Source organism: Watersipora subatra, chromosome 4 (assembly GCF_963576615.1).
Source record: "Watersipora subatra chromosome 4, tzWatSuba1.1, whole genome shotgun sequence".
NCBI classification, from domain to species: domain Eukaryota; kingdom Metazoa; phylum Bryozoa; class Gymnolaemata; order Cheilostomatida; family Watersiporidae; genus Watersipora; species Watersipora subatra.
In genome coordinates, this window is record NC_088711.1 from 37,683,662 (window position 1) to 37,702,919 (window position 19,258).

Consider the following 19,258-nt stretch of genomic DNA (forward strand, 5'->3'; position numbering starts at 1 on the left):
TGGCTAATGTTGAACTTCTGTAGCAGAGGCCATTGTAACTGAATTTCAGCATCCATATAACTTATTTATTTAAAATCTAATTAACTGAAAACAATGCATGAGCCAGCAATGAAACTGAATTTACTTTAGAACAAATAAAACTGACTGATACAGAAATACAAATAAAACTGACACAAACTGTGCACAAATAACAACATGTTTAGTTGCTGTTGTTGCCTAAGTTCTCAAATTCTACTAAAGTTTACCGCAGAGACTGGTCTCTGGTTAAACGTGTTTATCTTTTTTTTACATAAACTTTTGGGCTAAATCCGTAATGATTACTAATGGAGTGACCGACATAACATCACAGCCAAGCCGCATAGACGGAAGAGAACAACTCCCTTTCAGTGCAGCTGATGCATCTGGTGCAGTGCGTGTTGTGACAAGCTGCTGTTTTGCTCGCTCCGCTCAACGAGTGACAACTCCGCAAAAACAACGGTTTGTCGAGACAGGCTACTAGCTATTTGGTGAATTATAAAATACATCACCACATGTTACAATTTGATATTTTTGCATTTTAAAATACATCAATGTTACAGCTAGTTATAAAGTTAGTTATAAAATGCATCAGATCTTACAACTAGTTATACGGTTAGTTATAAATGCATCAGATGTTACAACTAGTTATAAGGTTAGTTATAAATGCATCAGATGTTACAACTAGTTATAAGCATTCTGTTCATTTAAAGCAGAAGTTGATTTACTATGTAAGTCTCATCAGAGATAGAAAGATTTTGATTTATAAAATAATGAACAAACCTGTTAAAAACGTATAATTTAAGGTCTAAAAATACGAAGTAATCTCACATCTTGTGTAACATTAAAATTCTATTGTTTAGTAATTTTCTAAAGAAAATACTTTTATGCTCAAAAGATCAAAAAATCTTCATTTGAATCAAGTCCATCAATTGCTGTTATTAAACAAATTATTAGTCCTAGGTAGCACATACATGTATTTGCTAAATGCCTTTTCAGCGCACAAACATGGGTGTATTGCTTTAGATCGCTGCTGTTGAGACACTTGACTTTCTTAGCATGCTAACATATTATGCAGATATGCATATTATTAACATATTATGGTCTATTATGCAGATCAAGTTTGTCACTTATGAATGCCTCACATTTCAGCAATTAAGCATCCGATTCAATTATATAAAAATGGTCCGACATCATTGCGCTGAGCAGAGGAAATAGTGAACATACAAAAGAAACTAGGTTTGGTTTTGAATCTCATTCATTTTTTAAATAGTCTGTATTGAGGTGAGGGGCTGACTCTATTAGAGTGACTGTAGGTTTACCAGTGTGACGGGACATTTGATTGCAAAGACAACTCCGATGAGTTCCCAGCAATGTGTATCAAATTAAATCGGAACATGACGTGTGGAGATATGTTCAAGTGTGACAGCGGAGAATGCATCTCTTCTGATTGGTTGTGTGATAACTCTGCAGATTGTTTAGACGAATCAGATGAAGTCAATTGTACAAGTAAGAGCTGACGCAATGTGTTGTGCACTCAATAGCAACTTCTTTATACTAACGCTTGCCATTTATTTTCTGTGTTACCAAACTTATTCAAGGTCAAGGTTGAAATGGTGATTTTCAGAGTTTTTTGAGTCACGTCTTGCATCAAATAGCAAAAATTCTCTTAAATAAAACAACATCTCGTCTTGATTCAGATAATATAGGTAAGCTGATTTTAAGGTTTAATGCAATGATTAGAATAAGTTGTATTAATCCATTAATCCAGGAGTCTCACTCAAAGGTGTTTTGAAGATGACTTGCATGATTGTTTGATTATACAATATAAGTGTTTGACTTTGAGGACCATAAATATAAAATTGTTGGCTTTTGTGCTTTCCTATTCCATGATTAACAAGCGGCATGGAGGTAAATGTTAGGGTCACCTTCAATTGACTCTGCAATGCCATATTATACAGACCACGGTGTAGAATTCAAGCAATGGTTGTAGCCTTTTTGAAACACTGATTGGTAGTTGTGTATTTATTTATAAATTGAATACTTCCGCGGTTATACATAGCCTTAGATTGTGACGAGCTATCCACAAGTAAATGCAAAGCTGGAATCAACCTCATCACTGGCGATCACTGCCTTCCCTTAAACTGGATATGTGATGGCAATGAAGACTGCAGTGATGGAAGCGATGAGGTAGTGTTTCCTATTAAGTGTGTCGTTAGTTGGTGTGCTTGAGTGTATACCCACACATAAGCAGTGCATTTTATCTCAGTCTGTTGTTATTTGGTGTGCTTAAGTCTACATCATAAGCATTGCATTTTATCTCCTTCTGCATCCGGTGATGTAGCTGTGCATTTGCCTGTTTAGTTGTCTGTTTAGTCGTGCGTTTGTCTATCCAGTTGTGCATTTGGGTTTGTAGTTGTGCGTTTGTCTATCTAGCTGTGTGTGTGTCTATTTAGCTGTGCGTTTGTCTGTTTAGCTATCATCTGTACATTTGTCTAACATTTTCTGACTTAATGGCAATATATGTGCAGAAAGCAGTTTTAACGTATCAAAGAAAAACTAGAGTTCTAAAAATTCTACAAGTGTGCGAGTTGAAATCTATGCAAACAGAAAAAGATGACTATGCATAAGTGATACGTTCATATTGTTTCTTTTATAAATGTTGAGGAAGTCTGAACATTAACATTCACAGGAAGGCTGTCTGAAGTGTTCTCTAAACCCTTGTCAACACGGTGGCAAGTGTGTTGAGACGCAAGATAGAAAGTCAGCATGTGAATGCCTTCAGCTGACGACCGGAAACCTTTGTGAAAAATGTAAGTTTATAATGTATAATATGCTAAAACTAAATAACCTGGTCTCGTTCTGCGCTCTCCACATGTATATATCATATATCAAATAAATAAATATATATACATGTATATATATTACATGTATTTCACAATATAAAACATTTATAATATTATATATAATATATTAATATTAATATTTTATTATATATTATATATTTCATAATATAAAAATATATAATATATAAATATGAAAATATATTTTATAAAGTATAATAAAATTTAAGTGTCTACTTATCTTTGCTTTGAGCTACCGGCTGTTTCATGCATTTGCATTCCTCAGGCTGTACTAGCATACGCTAGTACAGCCTGAGGGATGCAAATGCAAAGTTCTACTGCACAGTTTTACAATAATTATACCATTTATTATAATTCTAATGTCAACATGTATTATCTAGGAATATGTATTATATATGCATTTTATCCGTGCTTAGATTGACAGCCATATTAGTACACTTTTACAACATAATCGTAACTGATGTGATGCAATATTAGCAACAGGGTGCAGGATGTACTGTTACATGTATGTCTCTCCTAGGTTAGACTGTTCAGTAACTTGTATTAAGCATTGTTGACTCATTTTATGGAAGACTGTTAGACGACACTGTTACAGCCACACCGTCTAGCAGATCCTGTACATGCTATTGATTAGTTCAAACCAAGAAACATCTGCAGGTCACAGTTCACAATCCTAGTTAGCCGTGTGAATGAGTAATAAATTTCTATTTGTAAACATTCAGCGTGGCTGGTGGCTACTCTGTACCTTAAAATGTATCGTAATAGGTGTCATTATTAGTGTGACTCTTCCAACTGCTAAAACTGTTGCTGATCAGGATTATGTATAGTAGTAGCAAGCGGTTGTTGACAAAGCCGCATATATACTAAAGAGCCACCTTTAATTTTTGGCTGTAGAAGCCTCCTATAAGAGTTGCGATAAGAGTTTGAGACAATTATTTTTAGGCTGAACAACACATGTTGGTAACTAAACCAGTCTTGCTGTTTAAAAATGATGCATCTACAACCCACTTTATACCTTTTACAACAAATCATCTGTTTATGGAAATCTATTCCCTAGTCTTTACACTATAGCACTCATCTAAACATTGAGGCCTATTTAGTTTCTTACTCACTCACAGGAAGTTGGGTATTTTTCTGTTATCTGTTAGACTGACATGGTAGGACAAGTGCTTGATAAACTCGCTGTCTGGTTCTCAGGTAGATCAGATGGTGCTTTTCTTCTAGAATTTTTTAATTTATGTATAAATTTTTATTGGGATTGATAGTCATAATCAAAGTGATGTTTTTGCTACATGCAAAAAATTGTTTTGGTAAGCCTGTAGCTTTAAAAGCAGACAGCTTTGCTCTCCTACTTCCAATAGACAGTTACATCATGGTGCTATTACGGGGACAGTTACATCATGGTGTTATCACAGGGGCAGTTACATCATGGTGTTATCACAGGGGCAGTTACATCATGGTGTTATCACAGGGACAGTTACATCATGGTGTTATCACGGGGACAGTTACATCATGGTGTTATCACGGGGCACAGTTACACCACGGTGTTATCACGGGGGACAGTTACACCACAGTGTTATCACGGGGGACAGTTACATTATGGTGTTATCACGGGGGACAGTTACACCACGGTGTTATCACGAGGGACAGTTACATCATGGTGTTATCACGAGGGACAGTTAAATCATGGTGTTATCACGGGGACAGTTACATCATGGTGTTATCACGGGGCACAGTTACACCACGGTGTTATCACGGGGGACAGTTACACCACGGTGTTATCACGGGGGACAGTTACATCATGGTGTTATCACGGGGCACAGTTACACCACGGTGTTATCACGGGGGACAGTTACACCACGGTGTTATCACGGGGGACAGTTACATTATGGTGTTATCACGGGGCACAGTTACACCATGGTGTTATCACGGGGGACAGTTACACCATGGTGTTATCACGGGGGACAGTTACACCATGGTGTTATCACGGGGGACAGTTACACCATGGTGCTATCACGGGGGACAGTTACATCATGGTGTTATCACGAGGGACAGTTACGTCATGGTGTTATCACGGGGGACAGTTACGTCGTGGTGTTATCACGGGGGACAGTTACATCGTGGTGTTATCACGGAGGACAGTTACATCGTGGTGTTATCACGGGGGACAGTTACATCATGGTGTTATCATAGAGACAGTTACATCATGGTGTTATCATAGAGACAGTTACATCATGGTGTTATCACGGGGGACAGTTACGTCATGGTGTTATCACGGGGGACAGTTACATCATGGTGTTATCACGGGGGACAGTTACATCATGGTGTTATCACGGGGGACAGTTACATCATGGTGTTATCATAGAGACAGTTACATCATGGTGTTATCATAGAGACAGTTACATCATGGTGTTATCACGAGTGACAGTTACATCATGGTGTTATCACGGGGGACAGTTACGTCATGGTGTTATCACGGGGGACAGTTACATCATGGTGTTATCATAGAGACAGTTACATCATGGTGTTATCATAGAGACAGTTACATCATGGTGTTATCATAGAGACAGTTACATCATGGTGTTATCCCGAGTGACAGTTACATCATGGTGTTATCACGGGGGACAGTTACATCATGGTGTTATCACGAGGGACAGTTACATCATGGTGTTATCACGAAGGACAGTTACATCATGGTGTTATCACGAGGGACAGTTACATCATGGTGTTATCACGAGGGACAGTTACATCATGGTGTTATCACGGGGCACAGTTACACCATGGTGTTATCACGGGGGACAGTTACACCATGGTGTTATCACGGGGGACAGTTACACCATGGTGTTATCACGGGGGACAGTTACATTATGGTGTTATCACGGGGGACAGTTACACCATGGTGCTATCACGGGGGACAGTTACACCATGGTGCTATCACGGGGGACAGTTACATTATGGTGTTATCACGGGGGACAGTTACACCATGGTGTTATCACGGGGGACAGTTACACCATGGTGCTATCACGGGGGACAGTTACATCGTGGTGTTATCACGGGGGACAATTACACCATGGTGTTATCACGGGGGACAGTTACACCATGGTGTTATCACGGGGGACAGTTACACCATGGTATTATCACGGGGGACAGTTACACCATGGTGTTATCAAGGGGGACAGTTACATCATGGTGTTATCAAGGGGGACAGTTACACCATGGTGTTATCAAGGGGGACAGTTACATTATGGTGTTATCACGGGGGACAGTTACATTATGGTGTTATCACGGGGGACAGTTACACCATGGTGTTATCACGGGGGACAGTTACACCATGGTGCTATCACGGGGGACAGTTACATTATGGTGTTATCACGGGGGACAGTTACACCATGGTGCTATCACGGGGGACAGTTACATCGTGGTGTTATCACGGGGGACAATTACACCATGGTGTTATCACGGGGGACAGTTACACCATGGTGTTATCACGGGGGACAGTTGCACCATGGTGCTAGCATGACAATTAATGTGAGCGCAACATTTTCCAAGATGATAAATTTTCTTGTTATTGCTTTAGTAAAGCACTCTAATCTGCAATAGCTACAACACCGTGTCTCTAGAACCAAGATATGCAGTGACCCCATACTGTAAAGTGTCCATGAACCCGACCATCTACAGAAAGTGTAGACGTCTATTTACATTTTTCCTTTGTATCTGTTTATCTTTTCTGACACCTAAGACCACTTAGTAGCTAAACTAAAATATTGTACACATACATGTATTTGAGCCATATGGAGATGTGCGCTTTATGCACAAGTATTATGTACACAATATTGTATTAGCTGTAGAGGCATTACACATTGACAGCATTCATTAGCCTCCGTGATAGAGTATGGCAGTTTTTCTTTGTCGAGTCTGCTTGAGAGAGTAATTAAAATGGGTAAAAACGTTAATGTGAGAGTTCAGTTATTCAAATCTCTATGATTGTGCAAAAAACCTTACGGTATTCCAAGTCAGCTAGTTAATGCTGAACATATTTCACATACATTACTTTATAAGCATTAATTTCATTTCAAATAAAAATATTTTTCAAGTTATGCCATATGACAGCAATAAAATGGAAAAAAGAATAAAAGGGCAACATTTTGCCACTAAAATTGAATAACTGATTTAGCAAATAGTGTTCAAAATACCTTTTTCTGCTAAGAGAATAAATATTAGGTGAAAGATTGTTAAAGGAGCTAGTAATTATATTTTCAAAATTGTTACATAGAATTATTTCTATCAAGTTGAAATGAGTGGAGAACCTGTAGCTGTCTTGTAAAAATAAGGACACAAACCATGAAAAATCTTGACACCTTTAATTGAAGTAGAATAAACATTTAGCAAAAATGCACTGAACAACAGAAAAACAAGCTGTTAAACAAAGTGGATACAAGATTGCTTATGTTTTGCAGTGCTACTACCACCTGTGAAATGCGATAAACAAGTCGCCATTCCTCAATGTCGGTATATCTTGGGCAGCGAGTACCTTTACACCCGAGCATCAAGCGCAGCGCAAGACGCTGTCGGGGCCTTGCTGACCCCTCCCATTGTTAACAGACTTGAAGAGTGTGCCGCCAACATATCCTTGCTCGTTCTCTGCTCTGCAGCCATGCCTGGATGTCAGGAGGACGGTCTTCCCATAGTACCTTGCAAACATCTCTGCACTAGTGAGTACTCTAGTTTATACTTCCACCAAGAGAAAATCATTCATTTTTATGACTACTTTTAGCTAGCTTCCTTTTTAGCCTAGTAGTTTTGTGTCCTTCGCAAATATTTAAATATTTTTCACTTGGACAGGCTTCGGAAAAGGCATATCCGAGACTTTACAGATAAAGTATGATGGCTGTTTCTACAATAACTTTGAATTCTTATATACTTCATATTTTATGGCTTGTTTGAATAATGGTGGGCCCCTGTGTCGAATTAAAATACATTCATAAACTTGTAAAAGAATTTGGCATTGATACTAACAAAAAGAAATATTAGTCCCGCAGTCCACTTTTACCAGTAAAATATTAAAATTTAGCCTTTATATTAAAACAAAATCAAATATTAATTCAATTTTACTATTTTAATATTTAAAGCAGACTAATATTTCATTTGTTAAAATAAAGGTTAAATTTTATACATTTACTCATTATACATTTTATATATTATATTATATATTATTACTCAACAGTATCTAGAAATTAGAAATATTATTACCTAGGAAATATGATTTCTGTTGTTCGACAAGTGTTTGGCATTAACCTCATTTCAAGTGTACATTAAGTAAGTAAGTATGGAAGTGACACAGTTCCATTCTCTTTCGTGTTTTCAGACTTGGCTTCAATTTTGACGAGCGCTCTGACCTCGCTGGAGCTTCTGACAGAGACCATACCTCTGAACATGTTATCATTTACTTCATTCTGTATGAACTTAAAATGTGTATGTCAAATTTTACTTGAGTTTATCATGAACCTCCCTATTCCAGGTTTTGCGCATGCTTGCGCAGCCGAGTTGGATTCTATAGATGTAACCCTAGACTGTGATCTCTACCCAGACAAAACAGTTTTCCCAGAAACAGTTTGCATCTTCTCTCCATCTGCAATACTTCCACCACCTGATTGGCTTTTAGGCCATCCAAAATGTCAGCCACTGAGGCATAAGTTTTGTTTGTCCTTGTACAACATGACTGTCATACCTAACTTGATTGGTCAGAGTTCTCAGGTTCGTAACGGCCGCACTGATTGGATCGTTGACTTCACAATGAGAGATCAATAAAAAGTCTATTTTGCAAAATATTTTGACGTTTTGTTTTGAGTGATTGTATGTATAAATTTGTATGTATAATTTTTTATTGGCTTTGGAAATCATCAAAAAAATGATGGTTACATGCCAGAAGGAAATAAGTCAGAAATCAGGAATTATTGCGTGAGTTGAACAAACATGTTTTAAAAGTCGGTAATCTAATAGTATTGCGGAAGAGTCTGGGTAATTAATTGAAGGTTGTAGTAACAGAAAGTTCATAAGCTGAAACATATGGTAATGGATGCAGTATGTTGGTGAACTATTATGATAATCTCAGATTTTCACACTAAGGCTAGGTTTGGTAAAGTCTACTATGATTAGAGGCTGACCTAGTTTACCCTTATGAAGCAATTCTGTTGGCAGGGTGAGGCAGCTGTATATGTGGACATACTAGAGATGATACACACTTACTACCCACATTGTCACCAAGCCCTCCAGCTCTACACCTGCTCTATATTCGCACCGCAATGCTTCTATGGGACGCCAATTGCCCTTTTACCATGCAAGAAATGTGGGTATACATTATATTACAATCGAATTAATGACTAGCATGGGGAAGATATCTAACAGTATTAAACGAAGGCGCTAATATTTATCCATGAGAAGATAACTGCTAATATTCAAGAATTAGTATAGAGAAGATAACTACAGTAGATGTTCCTATAATGTGAACCTCCTTTTAGATAAAATTTACTGCATGTAAATAATTCATGTGAAACTATTGCATTGTATTATGTAAGAAATTCCACATATGGTAAAGAGCCCAGTCTGTGCAAATGCTCAAAATCGATCGGAAGGACGATAATCCCATAGCTAGCCTTAAAAGTACTGTTTTCTTTCCTGCCGCGCTTGAGAGAGAAAACAGAATAGAGATATTTAGGGTATCTATTATAGTTGTCTACTTTATTTAAACGTGCGATATTTTTTCTGTTTGTTTCTTTGCAGTATAGATCTTGCTGTGAAGAAAACAAAGTAAAAAATATTGCGTTAAATTGACATTGAAGCTGTGCGTTTCTCTTACCTTTCATAAAATTACTGTAAGCATATAACCTTAAACCAAGTGAAAGTGATAAGAAGTGATAAGAGTAAAGTTGTCAATATAAATACAAATATTTAAACGGGTTTTACTGTTTGTATAGATTAAAATCCTCAAAAGTAATTTTTTTTGGAATAGATTACTTACATTGTAGGGGCTTCTACTGCACTTGTATTAAATAGAACCAAGAGATCATCATATGAAAGGAAATTACTGGCGTTGAACAAAAATATATTTATCAAAAACCACAAAAAATATTGTTTTTTAAAAGTAAAGAATAAATATAGTAAAGTGTTAGTTCAAGCAGGTTATGGCGCTCATGTAGCTTCTCCTAACAAAATAAACGAGAAGACGATTCATAATTTATTTCCCCAAGCTATTAATGAGCTGCTGTTAGTCTTACATTCACGATTAGTTCACTTCGTGAAGACAAAAGCTTTTTTGGAGCTTCATTGTTCAGGCTCCGAGTGTTTTTAACAATATGTGTTCATTGGCAGATCATTTTCAGATGTTTCTGGTATTTAGAGTGTTTTGCAAGAGATGTCTGTGATGCAGTTACATGGTGTCATGTTTACTGAGTTGTAAACACTGAGTTGTTGACAATTTAAATGACAAACAGTTTAAAATAAAAATATAATGAAGGCAGCAACAAGCTGAATAGTTTGCTTATGTTACATGACAAGTGAAAACATGCCTAGTGTGTTAACATAACACAAAGAGTTATTCTGATAACTATAGCATATGTCATCTGTTCGCCTAGCTGTGACTTAGCATTTAGCCGGTGATTGGCTTGTTTTGTTTCTCTATTTAAGCAAAAGTAACCTCGACTTTTCGCCAGTTCTCTAAAGTTTTCTTCAAAAGTTAAACTTTTAAAAGTTCTTCAACACTTGAAACTTTTGTTCTGCTGCTCGATTCTCATTTTCAGTTGCATACTTCACTACTTTCAGCTTGTAATCTACAAAACAGGATTTTTGTTTTGGTGCAATTTTTGTTTAGGGCTTCTCAGTTGTTTTCAAAATTGTCAACACAGGCCTAGAGTGCACTCTTGTGGTTTGGTTCAACATGAAAATAAAATGTGTATACTGACAAAAATATTTATATAAGTTGCTCCCGGAGTATATTCTGCATATATTCAATAAACTACACAAAAAACTGCGACTTGTAGTCCAGAAAATATTATTTTATGATAATATTATAATAATAATATATGGTACATATAATATATTCCAACATGGCGCTTATTTATGTCTATTGCAGTGTGCGAGGAGGTACAGTTGAGCTGCAGCTTTGAGCTCTCCATTCTACAACTGCCTCTAGAGTTTGACTGTAGAGACATGCCTGTTTATAACAATGACATCTCCAATCCTAATTGTGTCATACATGAATCACAACGACCCAGTGAGTAACACCTAAATATTTTAAGTGATGGTAGAGAACATCGCGTCGCTAGATGATAACATACAACTGTGGGTTATCATCTAGCGACCAACCAAACCTAGCTTCCAAGTAGTTGGATTACAAGAGTGCACCATCATTAGTTTGATGCCTTCAAATTGTAACCCACATTTGTATGTTGGCATATGTGAAACATTGTGGTAACTTGTACTGCACAATCTAAACAACATAAATTTAAAAGATATATAGCTTTATGAATATTGGAAAATGACCGAGTCTTTGACATTCGCAAAGACAGTATGCAGCCATAGAACCTTTGTCAGATTCAAAGAGTGTTTATCCCCACTTCAGGATTAACTGGTATTCGAGTTAAAACATACTATATTGTACAGTATGTCTAAGAGTCTAAGGCAAGTAGCGATAACTCATGAAATCATATCTTTAGTACATACATGTAAATTTATATGTATATGTTTATGCCATGTGACGGTTGGACCACTTCAGCTGACAGTTTTCATACAATTTTTCTGTGAAAATTTATTGCACTAGTCGGTGTATCATCACTTGAACGAATTGTTGATGTAAAGGAAAGGAGGAAATTTCTAATAAATTACTACTTCTAAATGTTTGTTTGTTACCTTATCAGTTGCTCATGAACTAGCTAGTCAGCTCTCAAGTGCACTAGTTTTCATGTCCGGTATCACTTTAGACATCAGCACGGCAGTAAGTAATTTTCATGGCCTATAAGATTTCCAAGTCTAATTTTGTATAAAATGCCAAGTACAAAATTTGGACTAGAGTCTAACAGTATCAATTTTTATCAATTCACCAGTTGGCGAAATTTGTTCAGGTTTACCAGTGTATATAACTGCTCAAACCTGTCACCATATACCGTTAAACCTCTATTTGAAAGCCATCTTTATTTGAACATCACCTCTAATAAAATGCCACTATAGAATAAGGGTTGAAAAATACAACTCCACCCTTTAACTGAATGCCACCTCTATTTGTCCGCCACTTTGACATTTTTTATTTTAACCCATAATAGAAAGTGATCAGTAGAAAAGTGTCCACAAAATGGTATTAATAATGACTCGGTTACATCAATAACAATTAATTCTTTCGTTGTTGCTGTAGTGGTTGCCATGATTTTAGTGACGGTGTTCCTCAGAAGATCAATAGTCACAATCATCAGAAAGGTCTAAATCCTATTCATTGTTTTTAGATTCACCCGTAATGTTGTTTACAATCTGACCTGAAGACTTTAAAACCTAATGAATAAGAATACTTTTCAGGACCACCGTACAAAGTAATAGCAGCCAATGTTATGGCGTATTGTAGGATTTTAAAGCATTAAAAATGTCTCTATGCCCATTGTTCCAAATGTTTGTTTTCTAACTAAAATTTTACGCTTTTTCTCTCAAACTTAACATCATCACTAAGCTAATACTTTATAATCAAAGTAGATCCTTGTTTAGCTCGGTTTGATACTTTGACGGACATGTATATGGAAAACGGCTTAGCGAAAATGCTGAGGCTGATGACATTAATGTCGATTTGGCCTGAAGGAGAGTGTAAAATAAAGGCAACATTAGCATCGCGTCGCCCATCAAAAGGATTAAATTTATCTTCCCAAAAATCTATGGGCTAGCAGAAAAAACGCTACCCTTTGTTTGAAAGCCACCTTTTATTAAATGCCACTATAGGGGAAGGGTTGAAAAAAGGCGTTCAAATAGAGGTTTTATGGTAATTGAGATTTACAGATGTTGGTAATCCAGTCATTTACCACATTTTATTGCATATCATGTAGGTTGCTCGTCGAACAGTTACGAGTGCTCTTATGGAGCTTGCATTCCCATGAGTAAAGTCTGTGATGGCAGCATTGACTGCCCAGATGGATCAGAGGAAATGGGTTGCTCTCCTCCCCCTTGTGATGAGAACAGCAAAGTCTTGTGCCAAAATGGCGACTGTTTGCCAGGTGTGTGGAGGTGTGATGGTGATAGAGATTGCAAAGCAGGCGAAGACGAGATGGACTGCCCAGCGGTCTGTGATGAAAAAATGGAATATAGGTGCAGAGATGAGAAGAAATGTGTGGCGCTATCTAGGAGGTGTGATTTGGAGCATGATTGTCCAGATGGTGATGATGAGGAAGGTAAACCTGTATTCCTTATAGATGACATTTTTTTTGTTGCCAGTTTTTGCTGACTTTTTGTAAACATAAATACTAATAGTAAAAACCCAAGTCACCGTTCAATAGATACATGTTTATAATAGACTGCATGTATTTAGTTTTCACTCTGACTTTTGGGAAACTTTTTCTGCTTGTAATATGTAGACGATAACTCCATATTATTCCATGCCTAAGTTACTCTATTTAGATAATACATTATACATGTAGATGGAACACTTTAGAATATAGAAGTAATGGAAGTAATTTAATTTCACATGTGTACTGTTAAGGATTTTATAAAATCTGTAACACATTTTACTTAGCGAAAGAAAGTAATATTCAGTAAATATTCCACAACATTTTTAGTTAGAAATTTGTTAACAAAAAGTTTGTAGGTAAGAAAGTCGATACATAAGTTCTTGTTCATGGGTTACTAATACCCCAAAATGTAACAGTTCCAGTTGATCAGGAATTTAAAGCTGGCTAGTTAATGCGTCAACAAGTCTTATTCATTTCAAGGGTGTGCTGGAAGGCTTTGTACAGCCAATCAGTTCAAATGCAATTCTGGTAGATGTATTCCTCAAGAATGGCTCTGTGATGGAATGCCAGACTGTCCTGGCCAAGGAAACGAGGACGAGCTGAATTGTAGTAAGTAACACAGATTCATACTGGTTCCAAATACCGAGGTTGCACGGGGCTGTCTCAACGTCCTTCTGTGATCAGTAAGGGGCGGCCATGATTCTGAACTATTTCCGGTAATGGTTTGTGGTCATTATTTACATGAAGTTCTTCTGTCATCTTTGTTGCAGAGAAGTGCTTACACAATTGTACCATACCCTACCGCCTGTGCGGTAGCTGGTTGAATGAGTGAGTTGTCAGTCAGCTGAATCTTATTGCAGACAAAAAAAACGTTCCTGTTGGCATCCTATTCAAAGTATTATAATGTTGTGGGGAGACAGAATTTAAAATGGTACAAAATAATTAAAAAAAGTTTCCAACTAGATACACCCTCTAAGTATATGTAAATCTTCATTTTCTGGAATTGTGTTGAGAAAGAACTTAACATTAGAAGTTGTTTGCAAATGGTAAATAATGGATAAAATGCTTGACCCTTACTACTTATTCTCAATTTGATTGGAGTTGTCAGTGAATGACTTTTATATGCGCATCACTACTTATCTCCTCTGTGCAACGCAAAGTAAGATAATAAGAAGGTGAATAACTTAGTCTTGTGAAATGCAGTTGATGATTGTTGATTGCTTCAGCCAATGACAGAGCTAGCTGTCTCCAAACAGAGTTCCAGTGCCTAGATGGACACAACGTCTTTGATCGGACAAAAGCCTGTATTCCTGCTACTTGGTTGTGTGACGGAGAGCGTGACTGTAACGACGACTCTGATGAATCCCCCGCTATATGCAAGTATCTTTGTTGATTCAATTTTTTGGATGCTGTCTACAATCTGTGCTCACTTGCAGTCATTACCTAATTGTTATTGGATCAAGTGCTGGTGTAATGTTACTGTGCACTGTTAAAAAGTGTTTACACCGGACAACTGGCTAAGCTATTGTACTATTCCAATCTTAACCCTTTGGCTGGGGAAACAACTAAAATGTCGTTTATCGGTTGCGTGGGGAAACGACATTTATGTCGCTTTCGGTAGACGTTTATAAAGCTGTCGCCTAGTAACATTAAACAAAGGATATGAACACTAGTAAGTTTTAAATATCATCAACAAGATATTAGTCGATGATTTACAATATGAAACAATTATCTGAGAGGCGTTGCTTTGTGCTAAAAGCTAAACAAATCGCGCCTCCTTGGAAAAGGATAAAAGTTGGACAAACCAGTCAACATCGGCTCAACCTTCAAAATGGCAAAATAAAAGATTATTTGATCCTGCGGTCGTTAGTGATTTTTTGTCTGATCAGAATAAAAATAATTCAGATGATAGAAGTGATGTAAACTTTTTGGACTTTTAATATACTTGGAATATACAGAGAAAAACGATCGTTATGGTAGCTCGTAAGGCTACGTTATAGCGTTTGACTCTGCCAAAAGAAATGCTTCCAAGCATTTCATACAGGGACAATTGCACACGGTTGTATTTTCTATAGTAGTAGATATGTAAATGAATGTTTATGTACAAAAGATTTATTTCATAGAAATAAATTTAAGATTTGAGTTATGCATGTTCATAAAATATCGATTTTATTGAATTTTGAAAAATAAATTACACGACTTTCGGGTGTTTTTGCCGGGCTTTTACCCAGCCAAAGGGTTAAACATGCACAAAAGCAAACAGTTAAACGGACTGCGCTAGTGGCAGTCTGCAGCAATCCATTTTGTCAAATGTTAGGCCGTCTGTGGGTGTCACTAAGCAGCAGGCGTGTTGGTCTACAACACGTAAAGATTTTTCTACGATGGCGCGTTGGTCTACGATGGCACGTGCGTCTGCGATGGCGCAATCACCGACGAATGCAACAAGTGTAAAATACAGGCGCTAGCAACTGCATTTTACACTTGTCAGCCTTGTCAGTAGCAGCTTTTAGTCATGATAATTATAGCCTGGATGTTATAGCTAAATAAGAATGGATACCAGAACATAATAATAGTCCTCTCTTAAGAACATATATCACTCAATGTGACTGCAGACAGCTGACTTGATACGAGGTTGTACGTAAGTTGGACTGACAACTATACGCATGTACGTAGGTAAACAATAGTACATATATAATATACTAGCGTATAACAGGTGAGCCTTCAACTACCACATCAGAACCATCTTTCCCCTGCCAGACGAACCCTTGCAAGAATGGGGCTGGGTGTCTAATGGTTTCCAACAAGACAGTCTGTATCTGTGGCAACAGCTACACTGGCAAGCTTTGCGAGATGGGTAAGGATGAATTGTTCAAGTTTTAGCCTTAGTTCCTTGAGGAGGGGAAGGGTGGGCTTCCTTTTTACATTTGTTATCCTTGACTAGAGAAATTCAGTCATATAAGCTATCTACAATTCTGTTGTGCTGCTGTTCAGTGTGCTTCCACAGGGATAGGTAACTGGCAGAATACTCATAATCATGTTGCAGACACCCGACATGTTATCCGGTCTTGCTCACCTCTATGCACATGTCCTTCAGTCTACAAGTGTTTGGTAAGAGCAGCAGAGATGCAGTGATATCACATCTTTTGTTTTTATAGCCATTCTCAAACCCTACAAGTGTGATCAACCACTGGACAAAGATAGCGTGTGTCTTAAACATCTACCGTATAACACAACTTCTACGCCTTTTCACATCCAAGAACTGCTGCATCAGAGTACCGAGTCAATTCTCTATGCTCTCATCAACAACAACTGCTATGATAAAGCGGCCATGTTTATTTGCTCTGTAAGATACCCGACATGTCAAAGCAATGGTTTCCCTTTGCTTCCATGTAGAGACATCTGTGTGTGTAAGTATTGCAATTCCTAGAGTTAATTAAAGATGGACTTACTCAATATTTTAGTAGATTTGGTCAGAATTTATGGATATTTTTATACCATTTGCGACTGTTTTTGGTGTTTGAGGAGATCTGACTGTCAGAATGTTTCAAGATTGAAATCTGCAAAAATTGATCATAGTTAAAATGCTCGGACCAAGCGACGTGTGACTATAACTACACTCGTAAAGAGACTAATTGAATAAGGGCACATTACTCTGCAACTTGCATGCAATAGACAATATCAACTAATGCAACGATAAAAACTAGTGACTTCGTGTTGCACATATTTTTTTCTGAGCGTTTTAACCGTGATCAAGTTTTATCGGTTTTAATGGTGACACATCTTGACGGTCAGATCACCGCAAACATCAAAAATCTTTGCAAATGATAAAAAAACACTATATTTTCTGATAAAATACTTTTATGTAAGTTCATGTTTAAACTAGTTGGCTGCGTATTATGCTGTTTATGGCAGCGTATTATGCTGTTTATGGCAGCGTATTATGCTGTGGGGAGCAGACCTAGAATTATGCTGTGGGGAGCAGACCTAGAATTATGCTGTGGGGAGCAGACCTAGAATTATGCTGTGGGGAGCAGACCTAGAATTATGCTGTGGGGAGCAGACCTAGAATTATGCTGTGGGGAGCAGACCTAGAATTATGCTGTGGGGAGCAGACCTAGAATTATGCTGTGGGGAGCAGACCTAGAATTATGCTGTGGGGAGCAGACCTAGAATTATGCTGTGGGGAGCAGACCTAGAATTATGCTGTGGGAAGCAGACCTAGAATTATGCTGTGGGAAGCAGACTTAGAATGCTGAATTTCATTAGCAGGACTACAGCAAAATTTACAAGTTGTGGGCAAATGTTAGACGTCAGTCTTTGTACACTATAAACTTGTAGAAACTATTTCTTTTATAAAAAGTAATTGAAGAATCTATGTGGTTAGCTGTGTTAATATTGGTTAAGGGCAACTCACAGGTCTGTGTTACGGAAAACATGTCTGCTGTAGATGTCTCAATGTGAGGTGACCACATGCAATGCCAACATGTTAGCTATTGTATGTTTCAAGGTGAGGTGAGCACCTGCAACTCTTCAGCACTCGCATACTCTCCAACTGTGACTTTATAAGGTCTGTGGATGGAACACATTACCCCTACACAACCATGTGTGTTAGACTACGAGTGTCCCGCATTACTCCTACACATATGTGTGTGTTAGACTATGAGTGTCCCGCATTCCCTCTACACATAGGCCTATGTGTGTTCGACTACGAGTGTCCCGCATTCCCTCTACACATATGTGTGTTCGACTATGAGTGTCCCGCATTACCTCTAAGCAGCTATGATTATTACACTATGGGTGGCCCATATTACCTCTGCACAACTATGCTCAATTACCATAGTCTGTGGGTGGTCTACATCATCTTTACACGACCGGTTAGCTGAGCCAAGGAAAGATAACTAACTATCTTGTGACATTCTAAAGTGTTTCAAATTTTGTTTTTGCAGCGTTCAAAGAGCACTGCAACCACCTTGTAGAAGATGGTTGGCACTCGGACCTGAAGGATCTCAACTGCGACTTGTTTGTTTCCAAGATTAGTAACACCTTGACCTGTCTCACATCTGAATCAATCCTACCGACACTCCCTCATGCCTATAGTGAGTTACCATTCCAGTTTGAGGAGATATTATGTGATTTGGTCTCATTTCTAGTAAAATATAAATGACAAGTTGCGGCATGTTAAACTATATAGATTCTGGATTATAAATTCTTTATTATCAATAATCAATTGATTATCAATTCTGGATAAGACAAGTGTGAACTAGAGAGATACAGACAGCTTTCTCGCAGAGGTTGATGCTCTATTTATAAACTAGATTAAATTTGTTCTGTAAGCCGGTTATTTTTGCAGAGAAGCCTGCTCAGCACTGTGAAAGCCTCATGCACCCAATATGCTCTCTGGGTTATCAATCAGTATCCCTCCCTAACTACTTCGGGCAGACAACTCAATCTGAGGCAAGCTACTTTGTCCACTTGCTGACTCGACTTCACTCTACACATGAATGCAGGCAGGTTATGCTGCCGGTAGCCTGTGCTCTTGCCTTTCCAATGTGTGCTGAGAGGAATGTTACTCCACCCATATGTCAAAGCACTTGCCTTGGTAAGATCTTAAACAAAATTACTAGCTACTTTTGGTAATATAGTAAATGATAGCACAATTCCACATTAACATGTCTTGCTGTGGCTGTGACAGTATCACCATCATTCTGCACACCTTAATTAGAATGACTTGTATAAAAATATGTGTATTAATAGGGATGTGAGTAGCCAAGGGAAGAGACTCTCTAGCAAAAAAATTTTCTTTTGGTAAACATCTTATCATACACTTTTAATGATAAGATTATACACTTTACACAATTTACATTTGTGGTGGTTGCCTGGGTTGGATTGATTGTATACAGACCT

At 37.7% G+C, this 19,258-nt stretch overlaps 1 protein-coding gene across 1 annotated transcript; it reads left to right on the plus strand.

The window, feature by feature from the left end:
• Window positions 1–1,412: 1,412 nt before the first annotated feature.
• On the plus strand, window positions 1,413–18,833 carry LOC137394220 (atrial natriuretic peptide-converting enzyme-like). The gene is made up of 12 exons (XM_068080942.1): window positions 1,413–1,524; window positions 2,078–2,205; window positions 2,708–2,828; window positions 7,337–7,591; window positions 8,398–8,633; window positions 9,078–9,225; window positions 11,008–11,148; window positions 12,956–13,297; window positions 13,835–13,963; window positions 14,581–14,730; window positions 18,301–18,491; window positions 18,705–18,833. Exons 1-12 carry the CDS (start codon window positions 1,413–1,415, stop codon window positions 18,831–18,833), a joined length of 2,082 nt encoding a protein of 693 aa, XP_067937043.1.
• Window positions 18,834–19,258: the final 425 nt, after the last annotated feature.